Raw genomic sequence first — 11,413 nt, 5'->3', positions numbered from 1 at the left:
AGTAGGTCTCCTTACACATCTTTTGAAAAAGACGTGTCGTGGAAAAATATCTTGCAAGAGCGTCTCCAAAAAATGAATTGGAGCTTGCCAAGATATTATACAAAAAAATCTGGCCCGGATCATTGTCCTACATTTATCTCACGTGTGGAGGTAGAAGGTAGAATATTTGAAGGAGTGGAAGAGTGCTCCAAAAAACTGGCTGAGAGGAGTGCCGCCAAGGCAGTGTGCAATGCCTTGACTTGATTTTTTACTATTCCATATATAATTAGTTTTTTAGTACACAAAACTTTATTAATGTTATTCGAACAAGTACAATTTTAAGTTGGTGGTACACCACTTTTAATAGTATGGTTATTATTAACTATATTTCAATATATTTATAATGTTTCTACTATCCAGGTGGGTGACAATCTCTATTGTAACTATTAGATAATTTTTCAAATATTAAATGCTATTTCTAACGGTACTGTAGTAGTTACTATTTACATATTTTGTTTCTTAAGGCCAACTCCAATGGGAGTTGCTATGCCTAAATATTTGTCACAGGTGGTCAAAGGTGGAGATTGAAAGCTGAGGTGGAGAGATTAGTTCAAAAGAAATTTGGCAACGTTGCCTTCATATATATATATTTTCTTTTTTTTATTGGTTAAGCTTTGATGTGACCATTTAAGCAATCTCCGCCCATTGGAGTTGGCCTAATGATATTTACTTCTTAACCTCATTTGTTGGTTATCCATGTGATCCTACTATTTCCCCTTTTTAGAATGTCTGATAGTTCCATGAAATAATCATATTAATGGACCTAAAAAAATTAAAATAATATTAAGAGTTTTGTATTGAATTTTTTATTTTTTTTGTGAAAAATTTCCACGTGTACATTGACACTTCTTAAAATACCTAAACGATGATTAAACAAAAAAAAAATTGGGTTGTACCAGACACGATATATGTACTTTTAAGGTGTACCAGTTGTGGGAAAGACACATACATTGTAACATTCCATAAAAGTATGACTTCTCCCATTTACATTGGTAGTGGCCCATTTATGTCTGTCGCCTACCCTAAAGTTGGGTGACGAGGTGGGGCCAACGACCCAAGACCATTGCGTATGTGTATGGTGGGATCCACTGCCCCAGCACCTTCTCTTTTTCCTCTTCTGACTGCTTCTTGCTCTGCCTCGGGTCTCACTCACAATCACAATCCCAATCCCACTATAGAAAAATAAAATCATGGCCCCACCAAATCGGCTTACTCTTTCAAGGGCCAACACCTCCTTCCTTCTCATTGGGCCTTGCAACAGGTTACAAATAAGATTGCATAAACTTCTAAATTATAGTTAAACATTTAAATAATTGTTAATTTCAACCATAATACCATCATAGGAAAAAAATAATTAGTGATTGAATATATAATTAACCATAAATATTTAATAACTCTTTGGCAATAAATATATCGTTTAATTTATTGAAAATGTGACTAAAAATTATTTTTTATAAATTAGAATATATCAAAATTTTAGCCGTTATAAAATAATTTTTAATTATTAGTAGTGAATAATAAGGACCACAATAGAAAATAATTATTTTTATTAAAACTTGTTATGAATGTATCTAAAAATAAAATGTTAATTCAGATTGTCATGTCAATGAATGAGGACAAAATCTTTTAGTTTGGTGGCACTTATATTTGGTGGGTTCACAGAATTCAATGTACAATGGACTGTCATGCCACCTAACTTACTATTGAAACTATTGGCAGAATAGTATGTGAACAGTACTTCCCATGCCGTGGCCTTACATTTTTAGGGTCCACTTAATTTAATGTGGCATGACATAGACGCATTTTACTATTGAAAGTATGGGTCAAATAGTATGTGAATAATACTTGGTGACTAATAAAAATCAGACTACACGAAATGAACACCTATATAATGGATGTTTGGTATAGTGCATTTATTGGTTAGAGATTTATGCATAAACCACCAAGAAGACAACTTTTCCCCCTGAAATTAATTATGTCGTCCGGAGAATGTGGTACTCCAAACAGTCCATGCCCGATGCATTGCGGGAGCCCGGGAGCGTCAAGGATGAAGGCTTCATCAATCTCGACTAAATACAAACGTGTTTCTGTTAAGTGTGTTAATTGTTCTAATTGCACTATTCTTAAGGATAAGTTGTATGAAGAGAAGAGGCTGAGGAATAAGGCCTATAGACTTTCTAAGGAAGCAAGAGACCTCCTGCTTGATTTGTCAAATTTGATCTACAACTTAACAAAGACAACCAATCTTGCAAATGAGCACATGAAAGGTATTGAAACGGTGGTCGATAATATGAACAATCAATTGAGTATGGCCGCATGTTTGAACTTGGACAATGTTGATTGATGAGACAACTATTACCAGACAATGAAGCCCACATCAACCCATTTTCACTATGTTAAGTATTTTTAATTTGTATTTGCTGGAGTCTTAACTCAGATAACCTTACTTGGTCTCTTAGGTTATTTAGTGTTTCAATATGTTGTGGTTGAATTAAAAATACCATGTAGTATGGATATTAAATGATTGTGTGTACTTGTACGAAAATGTCATTATAACAAACTTTGTGGTGATGTGGTTAGTTTCTAGATTTTAGTAAATGTTGACTATTTTACATTATAAAATAGGTTGAATGGATTTATTGTTTTAACTATTGTAAGTCACAAGAAACCGCTAGTCGACAACACAAAGTTTACAAATTAAATCAAGTAACAACCAAAATTAGAGGATAAACATACATGGCAAAATAAGGGTCAATTGTTTAATAAAATATTTTCATTAAAAACATATATTTCAGGTGGCCCAAAACATCAACTGGGCCTCGTTAAAAAAGGTGTACACTTTATTCAACATTAAATGTCCCAATAAATATGTCTACCTAATAACTTGCTTGGATAAAAACCTGTATCCCCCAACTTTAAAATTTAACCAACAGCACATTTTGTGTTCACAATTGAATAGAATATAACAAAATCTGGAGGATATGCCAAGTTCACCTTCAAAAGTTTCAGTGCACGAATCTCCTTGAACAAGGTAAGCATAATCTTTATTTTATTCTCCATGACCATTACTAAATTTATGTTGACACTATTTTAATTTGAGTATGTCTCCTATTTTATGTGGGAACCAAATAGGGGCTATAATTAAAGTAATAGAAACTGACCATATTTTTAAATAGCAATTTCATGACTCAAAGTTTGTACACATGCACATACGTAACTTTCAAGGTTGTCATAAACAATCACTTAGTTTAGATGTCAAATTTTAATTTAGTTAAAAAAATCATTTTATTATCAATTTAAATTCTTTTTTATTTTCAAAGGAAACTTGTCTTAAGTCTATTAATGCCTACATTCCCTCATCATTACAAATTCTTCCAATATATTGACTAGCTCATTTTACTGGGCCTATTGTTTAATCTCCTCAATATCAATGGAAGGCCCAAATAAATCTTACACTTGAAAATGCATTGGCCTTTATTATTTACGTTCACATTTCCTTTAATTTGGGTATGTCTCCCATTTTCTATGGGAACCAAATAAGGAAAAATTATAATAATAGGAATTTTCTTCTATTTTGAAAATCCAGTTTCACATTTGTGCCATGTTTTTACACACCTTTGCAATATCAAGCTTTTCACTAATATCGACTGAGTTTACAGGTCAAATTGTATGTATAATGGGCTATGTAAAACATACAATAACTCTATTCATAATATATTGCCTAAAACTTGGATTTTCTTTCCCAGATTTAACTTAAATATGGAAGAGGTAGGAAGTTTGCAAGAAACATCAAATTGGGAAAATATACTACAATCTTTGGGGATTGAGAAACTCGCAAATGATATTGAGACGGAGGATGTCCAGGGGAAGGTCTTGGAGTCCCTTGAAGAGTGGGAGGATTTTTATTACACATACTCTTTGTGGGGTAGGCTTTAGTGTCCGCAAAGCAGATGTACAGAAAAAAAATGGGAACATCACCATGAGAAAATGGGTATGTTCAAAAGAAGGTTTCCGTAAACACATGGAAATTGACAAGGCCGGTGGGAGCAAACGAAAAACATCTATTACTAGGACTGGTTGCCAAGCTAGTTTTCGAGTCGTAATGATGGGCGATGAGGGTCCGTGGATTTGCAAGGAATTCCAACCTCTGCACAACCATGACAAGGCAGCATTAGATGAGTTGCGATTTCTGAGATCAAACCGTTCCGTGTCAGAAACCCTAGTTGCTCAAGTGAGGTCAATGAACCAAGTTGGGATAAGAACTTCACACATCATCTCCCACTTGGCAATGCATTCTGGTGGGTACGAAAGGATGCCTTGCCAGCTACGAGACGTTTACAACAAGGTCGCCCATGTCAAAAGAAAAGAGAAAAGATGTACAGATTCAGATGGTGCTTTGGGATATTTGGATTGTCTGTCAAAGAGGGATCCAAATTTCTTCATTCAATATCAATGTGACGTGGACACCAGATTGGGGAACCTATTCTGGGCGGACGGATATTCTCGACGGGATTTTGTCGCATTCAGTGAGGTTATTGGATTTGACACAACATATATGACAAACAAATATAATAAATCCCTGACAATTATTTTGGGCGTCAATCATCATTTCAAGACCCGCATATTTGGAATGGCACTGCTTAACTCCGAGGATGAGCAAACTTACTTTTGGTTGCTTGACAAATTTATTGAATGCCACAATCATGTAACACCAAAGGTTGTGGTGACAGATGGAGATGGAGCTATCAAAAATGCTGTCTTGAAGTACTTCCCAAATGCAACTCATCGGTTGTGTGCGTGGCACCTGTGTACCAACGCTTTAAAAATTTCAAAAGACCCCCGATTCTTACAAGGATTTCAAGATGTCATGTACAACTATTACACAATAGAGGAATTCATGCAAAAATGGGGGGAATTAATACACAATTTTGACCTCCATTCTAGCCAATGGTGCACCAACACTTATCACAGTCGTCGTTCATGGGCAGAGACATACCTAAGAGGGAAATTTGTCGCCGGAATGCGGACCAACCAAAGATGTGAGTCCATGAATTCAAGTATTAAAAAATTCCTACATGCAAGTTATAGTCTCCGTGAATTCGTTACCTCGATTGATGTTGCTATGACAAAGTTGAGGCACGTCGAGAGAGAAGATGATTACAATAGTCGACACAGTAGTCCTCCAATACTAGGTCCCAAAAATGCTCTTAAGACGTACCATGAGCAGTGTGCCAAATTGTACACTAGAAATATGTACTATAAAGTGGCTGATCAATTCAAAGCGGAACATGCGTACTTTGTCAACAATTGTGAAGACAACGGTGAATCATTCTCCTACAGTTTGTCAAAGTTCCAACACGAGGATAGAGTGTACAATGTTCATTACCACCCACAAGAGGAGACATTCACCTGTCACTGCTTGCTTTTTGAGACAGACGGCTATCCGTGTAGACATATTTGGGCTGTAATGAAATACCGTCATATGAAGATAGTACCACAGTCTCTCCTGGTGAAACGGTGGAGTAAGAATGCAAAAGCAGACCTCCCCCTCGAACTAAAGCAACCCTCCACAGAAAAGCAACAGTTATTTGAAATGGTTAGGCAGGCATCCCTCGCTATGGATACAAACTTGTTGAGCTATTACGCTTCCAGTCTGAGCAATCTTACACCAAAGCGAAACAAGAAGTGGCAACACTAACTGCAATGTTCAAGGATGCAGTTCCATTGGAATCAAACACCGGTGACAATGACTCGGAACGATATCAAACCTATCAAGAAAATGAAAACATTACCAGGGACCCAACACCTTGTAGAACTAAAGGATCCGCCTATGCAAGAAACAATAGGGACAATGTTACGATAGATATGTCAGATGGAGCCGTTAAAACTAAAAGGAAGTGTTCGAACTGTTATTCTGCAGACCACAATCGAAGAACATGCCCTCAGCTGGTCGGTCTACCGCTTCCTCACAGTCAACAACCCTCACCAAGTAAGAGAGCTTAGCATTCGGCTAAATTCGACGAATCTAGATGACCATCGAACTTTATGATAGAATGATAGTGCAAATTGATTAAGTGTCTATTTTCGTAGGCTTTCTGTCCTACTTAACAATTAAAGTGTTTTTTAATGGTTTAGGTGGCTGAATTAGTAGAACAATTGCATTAATGTAAGTGAATTCAAATTGTAGCTAAATAGTATATTTGTTTCAATGGTAAAAAATTATTGATTATGGCAGTTCAATCATATTTGTAATGTTTTAGAAACGTAGATTTAATGATAATCAAATGGCCAATCCTAAATATACGTTCCTTTTTTAGTGACGCTTCACTCTAATTGATAAAATTAGATAACAAATTCACTGTAATCGTTTCTTTTCTTTCTCTTCATTATATACCATGCGTATCATTATTATTGAAATTTCATTAATTGTACATTAAAGAGTAAATTAGTAAAAATATTCATCTTCACAATTAAAATGAAGGATTACAAAATATGACAGAATTACACTTACTTAATCATATCGTGTAGATTCGAGCCTACTATCTATACTTACGAGATTTTAATAGTAAGTAACTTTGTTAGCTTTTTTAATTGATTGCTTAAAGTATATATGCTTCTCACCAAATAGGCATAAAAACATGTTTAAAGCATAATATTAATATGAATTAGGTAATTAATTAGGATAAAAAAACAAAAAAAAATTCATCGTTAATGCAACTCACCAAACTTGTTTATTACTATTACAAATTTACCAATACTATTCTATTAAGTAAACTAATAATATTGTTATCTTTATCGTTAATTAGGATAAAAAAAAAGTGTTAATTAGTTTTGATTTTAGCAGTCCTCATTGTTTTACTAACTTTTCACTACAATATTCAATACTACGTCTTCTGATATATTAATTGATCACTACTTTGTCTGCTGGTAACATAACAAAAGGGGAAGATATATTAAATAAAACATCATCATTACAAAAATTTATCTTACGTGCCCCATTCATAACTTTGGGCCTAATAAAAAAAAAATCTCAATTTTAAAGTTTATTTCACTGTAAAAGACCATTTTCGTTTGGGCCGTGCTCATGGACTCGGACTGGCCCATCTACCTGTGTTAAACAGTATGTGTTGCGAAATCATAAACAATGTGCAAAATAGTAAGAACAATGTACTAAATGTACAGTCAATGTAAAAAAACAACAAATATGTTATGAAGCTACAAATTACCAAAAGACCAAAAGTTCAAGAAGTACAATTACCAGAAAACCACCCCCAACGTGTAACTATTCACATAAAATAATATAAAATCGGTTATCTCCGGTGGCTTGCACAGTTACATATACTGTGCGATGGGACAAACTTCACTATTTAGCCTCACTTTTTATCAGAAATAGTGTTACAATGTCAGTCGAATAGTAGTACAAATTGGGGCCCCCTTTAACTATTTTATGACTGAACCGTTCCGTGAACAGAATATAATCCAAGGCCATATATATATATTTATACTAGGTAGAAACAAAGTAAAATGCATGTTGATTAATTTTAAAGACATAAACATTGTTAAATTGGTTCACTATTTAAATATATATATATAATAGAATAAATTAGTTTTATAATATATATAAATATTTATATTAATAATTTATATAAATATGACATCTAAACATAATATGTATATATATATAATATTTACATAACTACATGACATATATATATAAAATACAATAATATTTAAATAAATCAATAATATAAATAAAATAAGAATAAAAATTCATAGTGTAGACAATAAAATACATGCGTAAATTATTTTTAGTATCTAATGTATCTCACAATGTCCTTTGGTGAATTTAATGAAAAAAAAGAGCACAGATTTGATGAAGAAAAAAACTGATAAAAAATAAACTATCACACAAATTTATAAGATAAAAAAAATGATATGTATACTTTTATTATTTTTAAATAAATATGATATAATTATTTAAATTATCATAAAATTAAAAAAATTAGAATATGAAAATTTTGAGATATTTTACAATGATAATTATTTAAAAATAATAAAACCATACATTTTATAAATTTAAACTTAATATTATATTAAATATATAATATATAATCTTTTATTGTTACTAAAAAATTAAAAAACTAGAACAAACATAAAAAATTAATTAATTAAAATATGATATTTTAAAAATATTTTGTGATAACTTAAATAATTAAAACATATTTATTTAAAAATAATAATGACATATATATCATTTTTTATCATATAAATTTGTATGATAGTTTGTTTTTATGAAGTGATTGAAGTTTTTTTTCTTCATCAAATTCACCAAAAGACATTGCGAGATACATTAGAAACTAAAAATAGTTGATGCATGTATGCCACTGTCTACACTATGACTTTTTTTATTATTATTTTATTTCAATTATTAATTTCTTTTTAAATATTATTGTATTTTATATATATGTAGTGTAGTCATGTAAATATATATATCTATATCAACATTGTGTTTAGATATTATATATATAGAGATTATTGATATAAATATTTATATATACTATATAACTATAATTCTATATATAAATATTTATATATATATATATTTTTTAAAAAACAATGAACTATTTTTTTATTAAAATTATAGACAATGTATACAATTTTAAAACTAAGCAAACGTGTATTGCACGTTGATTATATCTAGTATATATAAAAGTATGTATTTAACACTTTTTTTTAACGACTTTTTTACTTTTAACAAAATATTACATATATTTAATGAAATATACCATTAAAACCAAGTAAAAATAAATATTTATTAATTATATTAATATAAATTCATATAGGGAAATATCACATATTATGCATAATAATACATACTAAATATTATATATATGCCCCCTAACTATCTATCCCCAAAATATGTCATTTTGTAATTATTGGACCCAATTGCCCCTCCCATTAACATCCTCCATTTCTATCTCTAAATTGTATTCCACGTCTTTAATTTTTCCATGAACAAGTGACCTAAGACTACACTCTTTGAGCACGTGGGGGTAAGACCATCTATATAAATCCAGGTTTAAAAGCAAAAAATAATACAAAGCTCAGAGCTTAGTCCTGATCCGGACTCGTATAGACTGGAGGTTCAAAACCTAACTCCCAACAAAATAGGATGCAAGGCTTAAAGCGCAGTCCTAGCCCGGACCCACATTGTTCGGGGGGTTCAAAACCCAACTCCCAAAAGATTGGTCCAAACCTAACATGGTCCAGGATAGTCCAATCCCTCTTCATGTTTTCCTTAATGGTCCAGAACCATTGGAACTTGAATCTTAGGCTTAGATTGATTAAATTTGGTCTCACAAACGGTCCAGGCCGTTGGAACCTAAACCCGAGGTTCAAGATAAGTTAATCAGCTAAAATCTACCTAAGTCAATTTTTAATGGTCTAGACCATTGAAATTTGAACATCAGAGTCAAGAAAGATCAATCAGACGACAGTTAATAACTCCTTAACGATCCAGGTCGTTGGAACCTGAACCTCGGGTCCAGAACAAGTTAATTAACTAAGTTGTATCTGAGAATTCCATAACGGTCCAGGCCGTTGGAACCTGAACAATAGAGTCAGGATAAATCAATTAAATTATATACGGTAAAGTCTAGGATGGTCTAGGTCATCGAGACCTAAACTCTGGTCTCAGGTCAAAGTAGTTACCTTCTACAATCTTTCCCCTAATGGTCCTAGCCATGAGGACCAGGACTCCACATTTAGCCCTAATTCATGCAAAGTGGTAAAACACTTAGTGAATTTTCGAGAAAAAATACATAAATTTAAAGCGGGAATCATTGTTTGATGACAAAAACTGATATATTTACATGACAGAGAAATAAGAAATTGTCTTAGCCTCATCCGCGCCATTTAAAAAATTAAGTATGTTTACAAAAATGCAGGAAGGAAGAGAGGAGCCCTAAAGTAAAATACAAAGGCTCAATCCTGGGCTTCATTTTGGTCAGGGATGTCCGGAGCATTCTCACCTTGCTGATCCCTAGAAAGAAGTGCCGCATCTTCCCTTTCCATCATTTCAAATTCGACCATCTTCGTCGCCGGATCCGGATACAGGAGGAGGTTCATATTTTTGTCTTGGAGCAAGGCCATGTAAACGGCCTCGTCAAAAGTGGCCTTCAGCAATTCATCAGCCTGCTCCTTCTCCTTGCGAGCCTCCTCGCTCCGCTTCATTTCCAGCTGAGCCATGGCCTCCAAAGCCTGGTTCTGCCTCTTGAGAGATGCAACCTTTTCCCACTCCTAGCAAAGCTGGACCTCGGCCGCCTCCATGAGCACCTTGGTAGAAGCCTCTGAATCGCGAGCACGAGAGAGCTCCACCTCCAGGGCCTCCATCAATTTCTTGTGCTCGACATCCCTCTTGGCCAGAGCCTCCTCATGCTCGGTCTGAACCTGGGAAGTTTCCTTGGCAAGGGCCTCCATGGCAGTCTCGTGTTGATTGACAGTGTAACGCCCTGGATAACCAAGACCGTTACACTGTGTGTTTAAAATAGTTCATGACTTGCTAATCAAGTCTTTCAAAGGAAAACGTGATCCTATAGTCATAAATAGGTAGAGTTTAAAAGATTTTGGTCATAAACAGATAATTCTCATTAAGATGATTGTTTAGTACACGGGATCCCAAAACAGGGTTTAAAAGACATATTTACAAAAAAATTCCAAAAGTTATAAATAAACATGGTCATTCTAATGGCAAAATATACGTTTTAGGTTTCCGTCCTTGTACCAACCCTCGACTGTGGCGGCCGAACAGCTGACAATGTATACCTCGCCACAGAGCTCTCCAACTCATGGTTGAACCATCAAACCCTTGCCTTTACCTGCACCACGTAGCACCCGTGAGCCGAGGCCCAGCAAGAAAACTCTATTCCATTGCATAATCAAAAATTGTAAATAGATAACTCACAAATCATTAATCAAATATTCAATAGACCACATCATTCTCATAATCAGTGAGATCAGCCAACCAACCAATAATTAACCATCCAAACAATGAGCATGCCATAATCACCAGATTAACATCTATAAACATATCACACAATATCTAGGGTCGACGCCCTTAGGCTGCACCCTCTGTTTAAGTCACTGTCCTCGGCTCACTTAGGGCGAGCCCAATTTTCAACCCATTGACTCTGGCTCGCTTAGGCCAAGCTCAGTGATTATTTGATTAACCTCAGCTACCAGTGGTCGAGCCGCATCCTGTGCGCAAATATTGATTCCAACACTCTTAGGTCGTTTATCACATGCCCCCATGACATAATACCATCTTATGACATCACATACAAGTATAGGGAACTCTTACTCCCAACATAACCAC

The 11,413-nt window shown here is 34.1% G+C and overlaps 1 protein-coding gene across 1 annotated transcript; it reads left to right on the top strand.

Annotated features, from left to right (window-relative positions):
- The first annotated feature begins 3,877 nt into the window (after nt 1-3,877).
- LOC133814890 (protein FAR1-RELATED SEQUENCE 5-like) lies at nt 3,878-5,737 on the top strand. Its single transcript, XM_062247796.1, has one exon. The coding sequence runs from the start codon at nt 3,878-3,880 to the stop codon at nt 5,735-5,737; it is 1,860 nt and encodes a 619-aa protein (XP_062103780.1).
- The last annotated feature ends 5,676 nt before the right edge of the window (nt 5,738-11,413 follow it).

The sequence above is a fragment of the Humulus lupulus genome, chromosome 2, assembly GCF_963169125.1.
Source record: "Humulus lupulus chromosome 2, drHumLupu1.1, whole genome shotgun sequence".
NCBI classification, from domain to species: domain Eukaryota; kingdom Viridiplantae; phylum Streptophyta; class Magnoliopsida; order Rosales; family Cannabaceae; genus Humulus; species Humulus lupulus.
The sequence above is the reverse complement of the archived record's forward strand: the minus strand, read 5'-3'. Positions and strand labels throughout refer to the sequence as shown.